This window comes from Zalophus californianus, chromosome 14 (assembly GCF_009762305.2).
Source record: "Zalophus californianus isolate mZalCal1 chromosome 14, mZalCal1.pri.v2, whole genome shotgun sequence".
In the NCBI taxonomy this organism is placed as follows: domain Eukaryota; kingdom Metazoa; phylum Chordata; class Mammalia; order Carnivora; family Otariidae; genus Zalophus; species Zalophus californianus.
The window spans coordinates 40,487,780-40,507,017 of record NC_045608.1 but is presented as its reverse complement, the minus strand read 5'-3'; the positions used below and the strand labels follow the sequence as shown (position 1 = coordinate 40,507,017).

Here is a 19,238-nt window from a genome sequence, read left to right as displayed (position 1 = left end):
ATTTTTAGCTTCCTGACACACTGCTTTTTGCCTTTCATTCTGGTGGAACCAGGAGGAACCCCTTCCCCCAGGCAGCCCTTCCCTATCCCTGTAGCTGTCTGACTTAAAGGTCTGAAAAGATGTTTGGTTTTGATTTCCCACGGTAAAAATGTTGAGACCTCATTCTAAATTTATTACTAGAAATAGGTCCATCAGCTATCTATTTGTTAATGGATTTACCCCCGTCTAACTTGACAACTGAGCATACGGGCTTTGCTCAAAAAATAGACACAATGACAACAAAATTCAGCTAGGGAGGAAGTGACATTAATAAATTTGGAATATATTTTAAATGTTAAATTCATTTGGGGTTGTTATAGTGTGAACATTTGTGTCCCCCCAAATTCACATGTTGAAACCTTAACCCCCAAGGTGATGGTATTAGGAAGTGGGGCTTTTGGGAGGTGAATAAGACAAAGTGGAGCCCTCATGAATGGGATTAGGGCGCTTATAAAAGGGATCCCAGAGAGCTTCCCCCACTTCCACCATGTGAGGGCACAGTGAGAACTCAGCAGCAGAGGGACCGCACCGGACACCAAATCTGCCGGTGACTTGATCTTGGACTTCCAGCCCTCTCAACGGTGAGAAAGAAATCTCTTGTGGAAGCCACCAAATTGCAGCAGCCCAAATGAACTCTGACAGGGATATTTTGAGATACACTGCATGTCATACTATGGAAAACAGTATTTCACTATTCAACATGCAGGTAAAGCCAGATCATAGCTTCGTGTCGGAAGCACAGCTCCAATTTTTATAGATTTACAATACAGACATTAAGCTGTGGGTATTAGGAATTTTGAAAATGGGAACAAAGATTGACTAAAGCTTTTACTTATTTTCTTCCTATGCCTGAAGAGTCATTTCATTTTCCGGGTCAGAGGCTATGAGGCCGTAGAAAGCACCATCTCGAATGTGACAAAAGTCCTAAGGCCCCCCGCCCTGAAGGGGATTGTGACTCATGAGCCATTACCATGGAGAAGTAAGATACTTAAAACCTATCTAAATAAAATGAAGTGATAAGAAGAAAAAAGGAAAACAAAAGCTCCACATGGCCAGGGGAGCTTTTGTTGATGAAGTGGAAGCTGGTCATGGAGACATAGGAGATTTTACTGTTCACACAGTTTTCACTTCTACCGCTAACTGAAGCCCCACAGCATGCCCACACAGGAGATGATCGCAGGCCAGGGCTTGGAGAACCATCTTGTCTGTTAGATTTTTTTCATAGTGGCTCATCTGTTCCCATTTGTGAAGATGTGGAACTTTTCCAAAAAAGCCAAACTTCGTTCCCTTGTATAGGCTTTCAAAAGAATTTGATGCCATTTTGGTATTTTGGATTCTCACCTACCTATGTGGTCTAAACAAATCACTTTTGAGGCAAGTTCTCCTCGCAGAACACACCCTGGTTATCAGTCACCAGGGCCTGTCATCAGCCTCTGCTGTCTCATCTTGTCCCTGCAGGCTGGATGCCTCCTCCTGAGTGCTCCCCTTGCCGCATGTCTGAACACACCGCGCGTCTGCTGGCTGGGGCTGGACCCTTACTCCCTGGAAAGAAGGAGCTGCCTATAGAATGTCAGGGCAGGCCTCACTCAGGCATGACTCAGCTCTTTGTGACCTGCGTTCTCGTTTCTCCTTGATGAGGTGGTGTGCTGGTCCTATTTGTGGAAATATGTGCCCGGCTTCCTGCCTTTTCCCTGCTTCAATTTCAAGAGGGAAAATCCCTTCTAAGAGGAATATGTAGAAGATTCTATCACGGAATTCGTGGTACAGAACGGTTTTGCCCCCATTGGATGAAAAAGTTCTCCCATTACCATGCCCCAAACACCTCCCACCTCCCCTTTCTCCTAGTTTGCTTCTGGATTTTTTTTATCTTACCCTGATTTTCTCCCAGTGGGATTATCAATCAAAAATTAGAATCGGGAATTCATCGGTGTTATCGATAAAACTCTGCAACTATTTCTTTCAAAGTTAAGTTTTTTTCTGGTCAAATATTTTTCTTCATTGCAAAATCACGACAGCATTGATGTGTGCTACTGTTTAAGCATAACTTTCAGTCTTTAAAACGTGAAAGGACATTTGACTTTTAACCTTACCATTAATGCGATATAAATAGCTTTTTTCTTTCTGCTGATTTAAAAAGCTTACGTGAAGCTGCAAAATGCTGAAGGGGGCACCCCTGCGTCAGAGAAAGAAAGAAGAAAGTTGCATGACAAAAACACTTGGTGGGAAGTAGCACAGGGAATCTTTGTTGATTTTTCTCTTACAGCTTTGAGAATTGTTTTTCCTTAAAAAGAAAAGACAAGCTTCCTAAAATAATTAATTGCTATTTTTAGAGTTCTACAATAATCCCAAAACAAAGTCATTCCTAAAGAAAAGGTAGGTTTCATTTTGGGCATGGATCCCCTCCACTGATTTATATACTCCTTGACATGATTAGCTGGAGGAAGCTGCCTTAAGTTCATACCACAGATGGAAAATAGCAAGTAGAGTAATCAGCTAAGCATTCATAAGGACTACTGTCTGAGGTTTGATTTCGAACCAAGAGATAGTCTCACACGCATTCCACTAAGCATGCTGGTCAAAAATCTCACATTCCAGATGCACCAAGAATGCATGCGTTGAACACACGCACACACATCCCCCACCCAACACTGCACTCCAGACAGCCCCCTGAGCACACGTGTTCTAACACAGTTACAACAGAGCATGCTCCCAAGCCTTCCAGCTTCCACAGCCCTCAGCCAAGAAGCTGCCCCAAAGATGCTCAAGCAGCAGTCGAAGTGGGCCCGACCTCTGATACCCACAGCTGCCCCAGCGCACTTCCCGTGAGCCCCAGGGGCTCAGAGGAAGCCAAGAGATAAGGAGGTTGCTGAAAAAGCCCCAAGTAGTCATTCTGCTGTTTGCCTTGTTTTTCCTGCCTCTCATCATTCTCTGGACAACACAAACCTGTTTGGGGGGTTCAGCTAGGCTATGCTACCCAGTAGTGACAGGAGTTACTAGCAAAATGATGAACGGAATAATAGTTCCAGCAGAACAAGAGTTTTTAAGTTATCTAAAGTTCTCATGGCTTCCTGGCTTTTTAAAACATTTATTTTGTCTTTCCATCCTTTTGTTGCAAGTGGAATAGGGTGCTTAAGCCAAACAGGCAACGTAAAGCTCGGACTTCAAAGCCATTCCTTGATAAAACATCAAAACAGCCCAGGGTGGACCAACTGTTATCTGGAATTCTACAGATAATTAACTGAAACTCAGCGGCTCCCTTGCCACAGGGAGTTTCTGCAGACAAGGCCATTCTAGGGACCTGCTTCATTTTGTTGCTGTGTTTCTGTTTTGTTAGGCCGGGAGAGGTTTGGATAGTCTCTCAGTAAGACTGCATGTTCCCATGCCGAGGAAACTCGACTCCTGCTTTGGCCTCACGGAGGCCTGGAACTCACACAGTACCCTCCCTTGCCCTTAGTGTGACATCATTTTGCCCCTTTCTCAACCTGGCAACACCACTGCCTGCACCTTCTCCTGGTCCTTTGCTTACTTGAGAAGAGCGGCATCCTTTCCACTGTGACTGTCAGAAATACAGCCTTTTCAACTTTGTTTTGTAAAATGTGAAGGTACTATATCTACCTAAGGCACAGAGTTCCCCATTTTGGGTCTGCCAGTCCCGTGGGTATGTGACTGTGCTCCTCCCTCATCTCCCAGTCTTCAAACCCCAGCCCATCCAATCCCTTTGCTTGAATTAAGCAGATGGTCTCACCACTCCTACCCCCTGGCATTTTTCCACTTCCCACCTCCATGCATTGCCCATTCATCAAGCCACAGCTCCCCTTAAATGTGAAGACTCACCTGAAAGCCCACCACCTCTTCCAAGGAGCCTCCCCTGATTAAGTAGGGGTGAAGGAACCTCTGAAGCATGACTGACAGACTCCCGATAAATGAGAACACACACACCCAAAGCAAACACAGAAACTCACAAGAAGGGAAAATGACACATTTGCTACTTGCGGATTGTGTGCTTCTACGAGGATAAGGAGATCAATTTTATACCAATAACCAATCATTTCAGACGACGGGCTATTTTTAACATTCTTGGGGGTTAGCAAAACCCTGCTGTCCTCTCCCACACCAGTCCTCTTTCCTTGGACCCCCTTCCCCCTGTTCTTAGCTTCCCAGATGCACGACTTAAGGGGATTGCCGCTCGCTAGATATGGGAGATGCAAAGATTCCACTGAAGGAAGCTGGTCCTCCCAATGCCTCCTGGGGCTGGTGGATCGCACTGCCCGAGAAAAAGCTGTATCTGAGGCTTTGTCAATGCCTTCGCCACTTAGTGTTCTCGTCAGGGAGCTTGAACAGCAACCGCGCCACCTCCTTGGGCAAGCACGTTGGCTATGTTGGGATGAGGGACCAGAACACTGTAGAGAGAAGGCCCTGCTGAGAGAATGGGGGGCAAGTTTCTTGGCAAGACTCCATGTTCAGCCTCAAATAAGGCTGCTGGAGAGCAAGGGGATCTGTAAAGAGCCCTGGATCGGAGGCAATCACACCAGGGAACAGAACCAGACACGTTCGCTCTCCTAAAGGCGCCCTCTTGGGTCAGTGTTCATGCCACTTGTGGAGGCCTGAGAGACTAATGGCATAAAATGACCAGAACAAGGAGAGACACAGACAGAAGGCTGACAGCAGGCGATTAGAACAGGCACCACACACCGCTGCCACAGATGCTTTCTGCCTACAAAGCCACGCGAGGCAACCTTCAAGCAAAACAGTATTGGTTTCGTGGTGGTGAGAACGTACCTTCAACTGCAGAACTCAGTTTTATGACACCTTGAATAAAAACAAAAAGTGGCAGTTATATAATGGACCCAAATGACCTCTTCTGGTCTTCTCAAAACACACACATGCTTCCGATCTAGAGTTTTTGCTGGCATTTTGGGGATTTAACTAAACAAACAACTTTGAGAACAAAGTAATTTTCAGTCCATGATTAGACTAAATGGTGTCTTCATTTCCCCTACTCAAACCATTTGGGGGAGTTTTTTGCAGATTAAGGGATCCGACATGTTTTTGGATAAAACAACAGCCAAGTCCGTCTGAATGACTATTTCTGTAAATAAATCATACTGGATAATGAATTGATGAAACTTCACACAACAGGACACCAGTGTCTAGTACTTTCTATTACTGCTATGTACAGAGATCATTTGATACATGTCGGGGCAGGGTTTCTGTCGAAATATGTAACAGGTGGTTAAAAACCATGGTGGGATCTGGCAACTTCCTTCTCTGAGGTGGTTGGGCCACAGGCCATTTACTGGTTGGATGTGTTCAGCAATCCCGCTCCCTGCAGGTCAGTGAAAGGGCTCCCCGAGTGTGTCAAATTGTTCATGAAGCAAGTAGACATTATTCTTGACTGGATATTCATGTGCCCTTGTGGTGCATTTAAAGGTGAAAATACTTGGGAAGCCTCGTCACCATCATGAACGACACAGTAACTATCTGGACCAGGAAGTTCATGACTAACCGACTACTTCAGCAGAAACAGATGGTCATTGATGTTCTTCACCCTGGAAAGGCAACGGTACCCAAGACAGAAATTCGGGATAAACTAGCCAAAATGTACAAGACCACACCAGATGTCATATTTGTGTTTGGATTCAGAACCCATTTTGGTGGTGGCAAGACAACCGGCTTTGGCATGATTTATGATTCTTTGGATTATGCAAAGAAAAATGAACCCAAACACAGACTTGCAAGACATGGCCTGTATGAGAAGAAAAAGACATCAGGAAAACAGCGAAAGGAACGTAAGAACAGAATGAAGAAAGTCAGGGGGACTGCAAAAGCCAACGTTGGTGCTGGCAAAAAGTGAGCTGGAGATTGGACAACAGAAGGAGTAAAGATGCTGCAGTGGCTTTATCTGTGGTGGTTGTGCAGATTTTTCATGAGAGGATCAATAAACTAAGAATGTTAATATAAAAAAAAAAAGGTGAAAATACTTGGGCACCTGGGTGGCTCAGTTGGTTAAGCGACTGCCTTCGGCTCAGGTCATGATCCTGGAGTTCTGGGATCAAGTCCTGCATTGGGCTCCCTGCTTGGCAGGGAGTCTGCTTCTCCCTCTGACCCTCCCCCCTTCTCATGTGCTCTCTCTCTCTCAAATAAATAAAATCTTAAAAAAAAAAAAGGTGAAAATACTCAGCTGAGATAAATTAGACTGGGTCCAGTGATTTGGTTAAAAAATCATTTTTTTGGTAGGTCATAGTTATAAATAAATAATATTCCCCAAACCCTATGTGAGAGCCATGATACTTTAGGCTGAGCAAAAGTGTCTATTTACAGTTTCATGTGGTTGACATTCTGGTTCTCTTTCCAATCAGAGGAGTTTCAAATTAAAAATGGAAACAAAACCCTTTTCAAAATTGATAAGCCAGGGCGCCTGGGTGGCTCAGTTGGTTAAGAGACTGCCTTCGGCTCAGGTCATGATCCTGGAGTCCCGGGATCGAGTCCCGCATCGGGCTCCCTGCTCAGCAGTGAGTCTGCTTCTCTCTCTGACCCTCCCCTCTCTCATGCTCTATCTCATTCTCTCTCTCAAATAAATAAATAAAATCTTTAAAAAAAAAAAAACAAAATTGATAAGCCAAATTGGTATGAGTGTGAACACTGCTTTTAACAGACTGTTAACAAAGAGACAAACTTGCTCTCCACTACAACTTTCTCAAACAGCTGCTTTGGGCGCCTGGGTGGCTCAGTTGGTTAGGCGACTGCCTTCGGCTCGGGTCATGATCCTGGAGTCCCGGGATCGAGTCCCGCATCGGGCTCCCTGCTCGGCAGGGAGTCTGCTTCTCCCTCTGACCCTCTTCCCTCTCATGCTCTCTATCTCTCATTCTCTCTCTCTCAAATAAATAAATAAAATCTTTAAAAATAAATAAATAAATAAATAAAAAAAACAGCTGCTTTTAAGTTACCTATCAAATTTCATCTTTCCTGTAGAACCAGTAATGTCTGGCTAATGTTTAACAAGGGACTCTTCAGGGCAAAAAGTATGCATAAAAATGTAGGTGTGTTTATCATGATTTTTACTGGTATAAAAAAATCTAAAAATAATAAAATACACAATGCTCTTTATTTCAAGTTCCATATAGTCAATTGATTCACACAGAATGCTTTTGTTGAGTTTGGTCCAACTCTTGTATTCATAGCTAGCTAGTCAATCATGATTTGACAAAATCACGCATTGAGTTTCATCCCAATCGGCTCTTTCCCCAATAAATTTATTATCATTACATCTCTTCTGTGGTTTACTGTTGAACCATTTTCCACACTGTCATATAAATTATTTTCATTAAATTAAAATGCTTTCAACTTTAACACTAGGTAAATACTTCCACCATGGCCTATTTCAAGCTACCAGGCTGATGTCGCGAATGTGGAGTTGAAAAGAGATGGGCAAGGAGCAATACCATTTGGTAGTATTTTGACCATGCAAGTACAGTTGTTGTAAACAACCTCAAGAGTATGGAAAGTAAACTGTAGTCAAATGATGAGGAAGGATAGAGTTTTAAGTATTTATTACCTTTGTTTTTAATATAATTATTTAATTAGAAGTTTATATCTTTTATAATAATGGCTGTGTTTGATAATGGGCTCACAAAACACCTCAAAATATAAGAGTTCGCTCTTGCAAGTTGGTATGAATCAGGGCTAGCATAATGTTGTCATCAGTGATGTTTCTTTCCACTTAGGCCCAGAGAAGAAAATCTTGATCTTCAGAATACTTTCTGAGCTATTCATAAAGGGGGTTGTAGTTTAACTGAACGAGGCACACGTAAGTAAGCTTAGCATTTGCTATTATTTTCCCAGTACTTTCAAAACCTTTTAAAACTGTCATACGTAAAAATATACTATCCACAGATCATCTGGGAAATAACAGTCACTGACAATCAACCACGAACATAACCTAAATGGACTTGCCAAGTCCACTTATGCCAAGAGGGATGAGTCACTGGCTTATTAAGCAACGATCTTGTCTTTTTTTTTAAACTGTAGAATTCTTATACAGGAAATCAGGTCATGATATTGATTTTTTTTCAGCCATATTTATTTTTGTGTATAACCATGGTGTCAGCAATGGCCATTCAGATAAAAGGACAACAGTGTGCTCTAATCGAGGTGCTCTGATCAGGCTTTATGCTGGTAAAGCAAGAAAATCTAAACAAATTTTTATGGGATTTGTGGGCGGTGGTGGACCAGAGCCCAGTAATACATTTATTGAATAAGGGCAAAAAGGTAAGTTAAAAAACAAATAGTCTGATTTTAGAGCTCTAATTATTAACATTATATTAATAAAAACATTAGTGATTCATCAACTCCATATAGACTTTTTTTTTTTAAATCCCAAACCAGGCTTTTTCTTAGAGTAAAACAGGCCTTTATAAAGATACTGCAAAGTAACTATGTTGTAGTGAAAATATAGAATTAGCCAAATCTAATTAGATAGCTACTTTTTTTTTTTTTAAGATTTTATTTATTTGACAGAGAGAGACACAGCGAGGGAGGGAACACAAGCAGGGGGAGTGGGAGAGGGAGAAGCAGGCTTCCCGCGGAGCAGGGAGCCCGATGCGGAGCTTGATCCCAGGGTCCTGGGATCATGACCTGAGCCGAAGGCAGACGCTTAATGACTGAGCCACCCAGGCGCCCCTAGATAGCTACTTTTAATATTATACAAAAATTGTAGAATGAGGGGAAAACAATATTTTATTTTAAAATATGAATATTTTTAAAAATTTGAATATTTAAGAAATGGTTGATGTTGATGCTGAAAAGCTACACGTAGCACTGTTGACTTCCGGGACACACGGTAGATGTTATCTGGTGAGTGGCTGACCGGGTACTCAGGGTAAGCCGTAACACATACATATATGCATAAACACACACAATGGATTCTACTCCTCCCAGCAGCCCCCTTTCAAGTTTCATCGTCGGCAAATGTTTGAAAAAAAAACTTTAAAAAAAGAGAGAAAAGGAGAAGAAAGCTAACTGTTCTTCCCTCAACTTGGTATCTTTAGTGTAGCAAAATTCCTAATCTTGTGGGTGATTCATGCAGACCGTGTGTTGTCTTCCAGAGCAAATCACTACACGGGTATGCGTTCTGCAACAGTTCTCCAATTCCAAAGTTATTCCACCTTCTTTCCTGCCTAATTTCTCACCTAATTATTAATTTCGGATGATCTAAAATAATTTTGAGAGAGTCAAGTTAAAATAATCCATGCTCAAGTGTGAATGACCAGGGCTCACTCAAATCTTCCAGTGACATCTCACTGTTGTTGAATTAGTAATAAAATTTTTAACCCTAGCTGTCAAGGCCCTATGTCATATATTCCTGCTGATTTTGTTATGTTACTTTCTCCCTTTTTCAAGATGCGTTGGCCACTTTGGTCTTCTCTGGGTGCCCTGCAATGCTAATTCCTTTCTGCCCCTGGGGTGCCCCTTGCTGCTCCCTCTGGCTTGAGAGCTTTCCCCTGACCTGCTAGATCTTCCTACACCTAGCCCTTTTTCTTCATTCAGATTTTACTTCAAATGTCACTTCCTCAGAGAGCACTTCCTTGATTGCTGTATTTAGAGCAGACCCAGTAAGAACTCTGTAGACCCTCTCTCTTATTCATTTCTTTTATAGCAGTTATCACTACTTGGGATTATGTCACTGATTTATCACTTGGTTCCTTGTTTATATCTGTCTGCCTCATTAACATGTAAGCAGAATGAGAGCAGAGACCTGGTTTGTCTTGCTTGCTGCTATAGCTCCCTTGGCTAGAATTGTCCCTGGTGTAGAGAAAATACTCAAATATTTATCTAATGAATAAGTGATCATTCCCAAGTGTTTCCCGACATCCTAAAAAGAGAATTTTATCAATCCCTGCAAATGTAATTCAAACATGTTGTCTTAATTGTGGATACTATTGGGCGGAATCCTCAGATTTCATTATATTGACCACTGTCTATTTTACTCGGAGGCTGGTCTTTATGGAGGTTAGTGAACATTGCCGTGTGGAGTAAATATACATAAGTTACAGTAATATTTAGGTTTCAGGATTATACTGTTAAAAAGATTCCCAAGAAGTAATTTTATTAACTAGCTGGAGACAAGGTTATGCTGTAAATGGACTTCAGGAAATATCAGCTAATTGATTTTATATCCAAATATCTCAAGAATCTGCAGTTCTTTTATCTCTACTGCAATGCTCACACGAATCTGTATAATATGATATGGATTGAGAAAGAGGAACTAACAAAGGACCATTCAATTTTTTATGTCCTCCTTCCAATGCATTCTCATACTACAGCTGGAGTGGTCTTTCCAAAAGGCAAGCCCAATTATGTCATATCCCTCTAACTTTTAAAATTCTTAAATGGCTTTTCATTATTCTTAAGACCAAGATCAAAAGCCTTAATAGGACTTGCACAGCCCTTCATGATGTCACTTGTGGCAGAATAAAAATGCCCACAAATTCTTCCGTTTACCTCCCACAAAGAGATGGAGGTTGTGTCCCACTTCTTGAATTCAGGCAAACTCTGTGACTGCTATGATCTTCAAAACAAAGTGGAAATGATGCTCTCCCAGTGTCTATGCCCAGGCCCATGAACCTGGCAGCCTCTTCCTGTCTCTTGGATTACTCCCTCTGAGAACCCTGAGACACCACGTTACAAGTCCTGAGACTACTCTGATGGAGGCCATGTGTAGATATTCTGACAAACAATATAAGCTGAGGGAAGGAGCTAGGAGACCCTGGGGAAACTGTTGGTGGAGGCTGAGGGGACAGGAAAAAGGCTATGCTTGGAGCCTGGAAGGAAAGTCAAGTCATCCAATGTAGTGGTGGGAAATTTGGCAACATTATGACCTGTAGTAACATGGAAAAACAGAAAATATACCTAATATAAATTATGTATTTAGATATATATAAACTCATATACCTAATGAGTTTACAAATTTTTAATAAGCTTTCCAGGAAGAACATGTAGAGTGCCAGTTTTTTTAAACAGTTGCATATAATAAAGTACAGATAAAGGTGTGTTAAAAAAAGGGACTGTTCAGTTTTAAAGCAAAATCTAGAGGAGATATAGAGCTAAGACTTGTTGGTTTTTTAAAAAAGGTAACAGGGTTTCACAATCCTAGCCTTTCCAAAGGCCAAAGCCTCCCAAAGTAAGAAATTGAGGCTGAGGATCATCTCAGGGGTGTAGCTGTAAGACCCTTTTTTATGACTTTAGAAAGATTTAAGTGTGTGCCTCAAAAACGTATAAAGAGATGAAAGGGCTTCTAAAAACCCTAAGAGGGTGGTCCCATAGCACTCTGACTCTGAGCCCAGGCCAGAGAAGGGCCTGTCTGTAGGAAAACTGTGGATGTGTTTTGTCTAACAGAGTGAAGTCTAATAGGATTCATAGGAAGCCCATGAAAATTTCAAGAGAAGTGTATTAGTGGATACATTATCGGCGTGGACAAAAATAGGCAGAGGTAGTTCAGAGGGAGAATCTTTAAAGCCTCCAAGCTTCTGTGGGCAGGGAATAGACTGACAAAATTAATCAGCTGCAAATGACATCTTATGTGCTATAGGCTGAGTCTTGTTCCCCAGATTCATATGTTGAAGCCCTAACTAATCCCCAGTGTGATGGTATTTGGAGATGGGGCCTTTGGGAGGCCATCTTCAGGACAGGAAGAAAGTTCTTACCAGAACCTGACCAGGGGCGCCTGGGTGGCTCAGTTGGTTAAGCGACTGCCTTCGGCTCAGGTCATGATCCTGGAGTCCCGGGATCGAGTCCCGCATCAGGCTCCCCGCTCAGCGGGGAGTCTGCTTCTCCCTCTGACCCTCTTCCCTCTCGTGCTCTCTATCTCTCATTCTCTCTCTCAAATAAATAAATAAAATCTTTAAAAAAAAAAAAAAAAGAACCTGACCATGCTGGCACCCTGATCTCAGACTTTCCAGCCTCTAGAACTGTGAGTAATAAATACCTGTTGTTTGAGCCACCCAGTCTATGGTATTTTGTTATGGCACCCTGAGCTGACTAAGACATTAAGGAAACAGGACAGATGACTCAGAAGGTGCAACCAAGAGTTTAGGAGGAGGAGATAAGAGCTGCCAAAGAGTCATCCCTGGGCAACAGGACCAGGGCCCCCAGTCAAGGAACTGGCAACATGTGGGCTTTAGAATTGCTATGGACCAGTGATTGCTCTGTGCCCCTCCTTCCTCCACTCCTGACTGAGAGTGCTCATTGCGTTGGCCTCATCTCTGTATCATCAGTATATGCTGGTGTGTGTGGAGCAGATAGCTTTTCATTTTAGTTCACAAGTCTTCCTTTGAGAAAAAGTATACTAGAGAACTGAATCAAAGGATCCTCAGCAACACCTGAAACTTATTTCAGTGGTGAGAACCTGGACCTCAAACTTGAACTTCATGCCATAAGGAGATGAGATTTCTGGAGGGCTTTAGGAGTATATTTTGCCTTACAGAAGAGTCTAAATAATTATTATCCAGAGGATGAACTGTGGCTGACTAAAGATGTCCACAAATTATTTGAACCAGTTCCTACCGAGAGGTGACATCTCTGTCATTTTCTTTGATCTGGGGGCTGGGGGGTTGTCTCTTTGACTGCTCCAACCAATAGAAGATGGTGAAAGGGATGCTCTGCTAGTATTTGGGCCCAGGCCTTAAGACTTCCTATCTCTTGGACTCTATCCCCGGGGGCGGTGAATTGTGACATAAGAAGTCTTAAAGCTGCAATGCTGGAGGTGCCCCCTACAGGTGTTTTGTTCAACGGTCTCAGCTGAGCCCACACGTCCAGCCACGGAAGCCAGGGTGCCAGGCGTGTGAATAATGCTATCCTGGACCCCCTAGACCAGACCAGCCTCCAGCTGAATGTGGAACCCTATCTACATTCTTGACCCCTAAGATCTTGGGTATAATAAAGTGGTTGTTTTGAAGCTGCTATGCTATGTATTGAGATAATATGTTATGTAGCAATTGAAACAATTGTGTGCCTCAGTCCTCTGGCCTCACTTTGTATTGCATGTTCCCCAGCCACCCCACCTTTTCAGTTCTCTGAATAGTAACATGTGTCCTCCCTCACCCTTCTTGATCTCTCAGCTCTTAGCTTATGAGGATTTTCTCAGAGTTCTCCCTGACCCTCTAGATTAGTTCCATTGTTACAGAAGACTCTCCCACAAGACCTGTCTTTCTTTCTTTCAGAGCAATTATCTCTGAGAGTATTTCATCAATGCTAGTCTCCACCTCTAGACCATAAACTCTTAAGAACAGAAAGCAAGACTCTTTGATCATCACTGATTTCCCGGAGTCCCAGCAGTGTGACTGGACGTAATGCTGAGTAAACATTTGATAAGTAGATGAATGAAACATTTGATGCCGCTGATAAGGACTCCCTCCTTACCGTAGCCATTAATAACTGTGCCACTTTTCTTTCCTCTCACGTACTGTGGATAAATTTGATTCAAAGCCATTGTAACTGCGGAAGGACAGTGTGACTTAATATTAGGTCACTGCTGCCTCGCGAAGTCTGTCTGTGAAGGCAGCTCAGCATCACTGAAGCGGCCGCAGTTCCTTTTGGAAGCCCCGGGCAAGGAGAAGGGGAAGCGGAAGGTTGTTTCCCGGCACGCGCAGCACAGGAGTACGGAGAGAAAAAAAACCAATCAGTGCCTGCTCACTTTTCTGTTTTTGGTGGAAATCAACAAGCCTTCCTCGGAATCTAAAGAAAGTTGTGGGTGCTCCAATTGTCTACATTATTCCCAAGTTTAAGTTCAGAAATAATCCTTACTAGACTGTGCGCTCTTTTCTACCCTACCCCTGAAACCAAAACCGTGGGCGGAGGAGGGTCTGTGTGCGTGAGCGCGCATGTCTAGGTAAGAGTCCCTACCCCTCCATAACCACTGCTCCCAGAATTGTTTTCTTAATACTGAATTTGCTTTCTCCTGTTTTAAAAAATGCAATTCCCCTCTTGTTTAGTCCTGTGGATGTGGAAAGTAGAAGATCCATTGGAAATAATACTTCTTAGAATTTTTCGGTTCTCTTTAAGTCTTTAGTCCATTTTTTGCTGTAAGTTAAATAAGCCCAAATTGCTATAAATGTCCTTATCATTTCCTTTTCATAATTTAAAAAGTATTTTCCTTTGCCTTGTTAGATTTCTCTTAACGCTGGTCTCCAAATGGGTCTGTACAATCATTAAATGGGTTTAGTAGGGCTCCAGTCAGGAAAACGAGGATCTCCATTTGCCCGAAATATTTTTGCTCTTTTTTAAAAGAAAACACTCCCACATGGCAGGGCTACAATGTAGACAGACATGTTCCACATCCTCTTAGTGAGTTCACACACTCTGGGACTCTGCCCATTTCCATTTCCCTGATTCGTCCTCCCTCCCTAAGTGCATAATACTGCACTTGTCCCTTTTGAACATGTAACAGATTAAAGAGCTGGTCAGGAGGCAGATGGAGGCACACCTTTGATCTCTCATCCTTGTGGGTTAAGGGAGGGCAGACACCTGGCGGCTCCGGAGCTGGAAACAAAACACAGGCCCGGACTGGAATTACCTTAAAGGGAGCCGCAGCGCCAGCCAAAGAGGCAGCTGGATGCGTTGAATGGGCCCCGAGGGAGGAGAGCCCACGGTTGGGCAGAGGGCAAAACAGAGTCCCAACAATGTGACTCCGGCTAGCAAGGGGTTGGTTAGAGTAACCGTTTCTTAGGCGGAGGACTGGAAAGATCAGGCAGCTGTGCTGAGAAAAAATGTACTGAGAAAAACAGTAATTCTTTTGCAAATAATATTGCAAAACGTTCAATTGGATTACTCCCTCTGAGAACCCTGAGACACCACTTTTGGTGGATAAATGCTGAAAGGCAGTTTGGATGGCAATTCAGGAAGCTTTTAAAGAAAGGATTTGTAAAAAAAATTTTTTTCTTCTTAGTAGAACTGTTTTTATTAAGGGTTTCACCTTTGCCCCAGGATGCTGTCAACTTTCTTGGTCAAAACGACACCCGGACCGTATCCTAGGAGTTTTGCTGAAACTGCACTGCCCCCTGGCGTTTGCGCGCCATTGTTGCGCCATCGCGTAGACAGCCCAGAGAATGCCGGTCAAGCCGTGGCCGGATGCGGCTTCCAGTCTTATCCGGGATCGGAGAATACAGTTTTAACCCTCAAGTATAGACATGGTTTGACAGGACATGGAATGAACATTTGAAATTAAGACTCTTTCTTCTCCAACCTCAGTAGAATCTCCGGAGATTTTCAGTAGCTCTTAAAAGAAATTGATCACATACGAATCTGCCAATTTTTAGTATACAAATGGTCCTGTGAGCGGCTGCTGTACACCTACCCAGAGCCAACGCGAGTATTTCCTGGGCTATAAAACCTTTCCTGACTTCTCCTTGGCATATCGTACACACCTGAATTGTCATGCCTCTCTGCCTTCGTGCTTATCTCTCTGATGGAACCTTGAAAGTGAGAATTATACCTGACTTATCTTTGTATCCACTGTGACTAACGGGGTGGGGTGCCTGGCAGACAGCATGTGTCCAGTAAAAATGTGTTGCTTGCCTCTAACAATGCTGTTCACAAAGGGATCAAATACACCTCTAAATCAATAGCATCTGAAAGTCAGTGTAGTAACAGAACCAAGGCAGGAGAACATGGTCCCTAGATGGGCTTGGAGAGTCCTAAGCCCCTGAAACTGGGCAGGCACCATGTCCAACAACAGGGGAGAGTCGTAAGAATAACCTAAAACTAGGATTATCTAGTTCTAGGAATCTAGAAACGTATTCAAACTTTAGCTTCCGTTTCTTCCCCAAGTGAACCTCTACTCTAGAGAAATCATGAGTATATCCATCATCACCACTGTACTTAAAATTTCTTTGGAGCAGGCATTTTTAGGAGTAAGTGTAAAGCTTCTGTGTAATGTGATTGAAGATACTGTGGCGTATTGGCGGAGGCCCCCGATCCTGAGCCAAGTGACAATAAGCAGGAAACACTGGGGTCCGGGGCAGGTTATGGGTATTAAGGGAGGGGCAGACTGCAAAGGAACTGACGCTGTGAGTCAGGTGTCAGGCTCCCCTATGTATAATGTGCACAGTGTTATTCTGCTTTAGATACTATCTCATGGCAGGAGAAATGGCCAGATCTGAAGAATCTGTTGCACTAGGATGGGTCAGGAGGTTGATATTATTAGCAATTTTTAGGTTATGATATTGTCACATTAATACTATAAATAAAAGCTCCCTCAAGCCATTTGTTATACTTTTGTTCAGTTAAAATAAAACTTTTCAAGGAAGAAGCCTAGCCCAGTAGAGCTTGGTTGTTAAGAGCTTGAATTTTGGAGTCAAATTGAATAGGTACAAATATCGACTGTGCCACCGACCAGATGTTTGACCTTGGAAAACTTACTAAACTTTGCTGTGTCTTTGTTTCCTCAATGGTCAAAATGAGGATGCCATTAATAGTACGTACTGTCTGGTCCCTGGTAAAGTGTGTTTGTTGATGAGGGGAACCATATGAGTTTCCCACTATGGTAGAGTGGGGGAGATTAAGCCTGGCTTTTGGTCAAGTCTATTCTGAGACATTATTAAAAATCCCCATATACAAAGGAATATTCTAGGTAATGGGACTTCTCCATTTCTGGTCTTGTCTCTGAGACTGGCCTCAGTGCAAATCTGGAATTAAGCATATCTCTGACACTTTGGACCCCTGAGAGTATGTTGGGACCTGAAAGTGTCCATCCTTGCCCTATTCCAGTGGAGAGCTCTATCCTCAGGGCTAGCCCAGAGCCCGAATGGCCACCAGCAATGGGGGATCAAGGGCAGTCTTCTTTGACCTTGGTTCCTTTTGAAGGTGTCTGGAATACTACAAAGTGGCGTAAAACTATTTTGAGCTGATAGCATTTGAGAATAGGTTTTTCCCCCCTAAACTTCCTTATCTGTCTAAAAGCAGAGACTCCTAAAAGACCTCACTGGTCATAAATCTATTTCCCAGGAGTTTCTGCAACCAGGGAAGATTGACTCTTGTCACTAGGGAGGAGAAGTGTCACCATATTTAAGCAGACATTATCACAAAACTATCACATGCCTCATCTGTCTTCCAAGAGCCCATTTATCTTTCTTAAGTCATTCGTGGGGATGCGTGGGTGGCTCAGTCAGTTAAGCGTCCAACTCTTGATTTGACTCAGGTCATGATCTCAGGGTTGTGAGCTAGAGCCCTGCGTCAGCTCCGTGCTGATCCTGGAGCCTGCTTAATATTCTCTCTCTCCCTCTCCCTCTGCCCCTTCCCACCCTCTGTGCACATTTGGGTGTGTGGTCTCTCTCTCTCTCTCTCTCTCAAAAAAAAAAATCATTTGTAAGAGCCTTCCCTCCCCTTCCCCTATTAAGATGGTACATCTAACTGCCTCCTTGAGTCATATTTTTCTGTAAACTTGTACATGTATGTGAATAAAAATCTGTCTTTTCTCTTGCTAATCTGTCTTTTGAGTAAATTTAATTTGCAGGCCTCAATAGAGAAACACAAGAGGCTAGGGAAAAAGTTCTTCCTCCCCAACACATTCCAATATGGCTTTGGCCAAATATTGGACTCCACTATGCTAAATCTCTATTCAGGTCTTCAGAACTAGCTTGATGCCTTGCAACAGGATATATTCAGTTTTAAAGAACTGAGGTAAATTTAAGTCTGCCATAAATCAGAAATAGAATGCCCCATGTAATATTTGATGTCTTCCTATTTGTACAGCTTCTTTGAACAATAGCTCAAATACAGGTGCCAGATAAGTATTTGCTAAATAAAAATATTCACTGTCTTGCACAACCCCAATCTTTAAGACAAAACAAAATTATAGATATATATATATATTTTATTTCACACTGCATCTTTGTAATCTTATATATGTGATAATGTAAGAAATAAATTCTATTAAGAAAGCTAAAACTCTTTATTGTTGGAATAAGATCATCGGAGTGAGATCATTTTAACCAACTTCTGCCCTTTGAAGTGTAAGCAGGAATGGCATTTTTAAATGTGTGCGAGGCGTATTTAGACTTACACGAAGTGGAATGGGTGGATGACTTGGAAAGATAAATGGCGGTAATACCCACTAACAATGGTACAAAATCAGGCATCCTGTGGGAGCCCAGAAATATATATTCCTTTTCAAGAGGAGATGAGACTTAGAAAATTGGGCACTCTAATGTGATTTTCAAAGGGCCTACAGTCATCAATGAGCTAAATGACGCCGGCAGAGCACACTCAGGCCTGGGAATTCCACTGCATTCCAAGCAAACCTGGCAACTGATACCTTCCTAGACAGCGTTGCTGCCATTTATTTCCCAAATTCTTTTTTTTTTAAAGATTTTATTTATTTATTTGACAGAGAGATAGAGAGCACAAGTAGGCAGAGTGGCAGGCAGAGGGAGAGGGAGAAGCAGGCTCTCCGCTGAGCAGGGAGCCGGACGTGGGGCTCGATCCCAGGACCTGAGCCAAACGCAGCCACTTAACCGACTGAGCCACCCAGGCGCCCCCCATATTCTTTTTTTGCTGGTTGTCAGCTAAGTCTTTACGTGAGTGCAATCTCCACCCTGCAGAAACAAATTGATCTCATAGGTCTTCCTTTTCATTTGGCAAATGATTTTCTTTTCTTTTTTTAAGATTTTATTTATTTATTTGACAGAGAGAGACACAGGGAGAGAGGGAACACAAGCAGGGGGAGTGGGAGAGGGAGAAGCAGGCTTCCTGCTGAGCAGGGAGCCCCATGTGGGGCTCAATCCCAGGACCCTGGGACCATGACCTGAGCCGAAGGCGGATGCTTAACAACTGAGCCACCCGGGTGCCCCTGGCAAATGATTTTCAAAAATGTTGATTGTCATTCTTTAAGCCTAAAGCAAAAATGCAAGGGCCTATTTTCTACAAATGCAATCAAGCCTAACATCGGGTTAGGTTTCTGAGAAATTTCTAAATAATTTCTATTTCAATGTCTCTAAATGTAAATAACCGTTCTGATTATCCATGCTTGTATTAACCATATCCTGAAATTAATATTTGACCCCTATCAGGTAAGTGAAATGGTCGCTATTTGGTTGATAAGTCATCTAATGTTAACTTTTCCATTACTAAGCACATTGAAATCAAATTCCATCAAAGGGCAGTGAATTTTCCCTGTTCACGTATTTCACGGTTTCCCTAGGATCCTC

At 42.8% G+C, this 19,238-nt stretch overlaps 2 protein-coding genes across 12 annotated transcripts in view; one reads left to right on the top strand and one right to left on the bottom strand.

Annotated features, from left to right (window-relative positions):
* Positions 1-19,238, bottom strand: part of DLGAP1 (DLG associated protein 1) — a 932,188-nt gene that overhangs the window by 109,190 nt on the left and 803,760 nt on the right. For 7 of the 11 annotated variants that reach the window (XM_027575621.2, XM_027575617.2, XM_027575618.2 and 4 more), the window contains one exon: positions 4,819-4,848. The exons of the other annotated variants lie outside the window; for them this stretch is intronic. In XM_027575621.2, the coding sequence (XP_027431422.1) occupies positions 4,819-4,848 (30 nt within the window). The remainder of the gene's footprint in view (positions 1-4,818; positions 4,849-19,238) is intronic. 11 annotated transcript variants of the gene reach the window in all.
* On the top strand, positions 5,355-5,893 carry LOC118356250 (40S ribosomal protein S24-like). The gene has a single exon (XM_035723894.1). It carries the CDS (start codon positions 5,501-5,503, stop codon positions 5,891-5,893), a length of 393 nt encoding a protein of 130 aa, XP_035579787.1. The 5' UTR covers positions 5,355-5,500.

Bases quoted from the DNA above. Each gene is read 5' to 3' on its own strand.
- LOC118356250 (XM_035723894.1), top strand. From the start codon at position 5,501: ATGAACGACACAGTAACTATCTGGACCAGGAAGTTCATGACTAACCGA.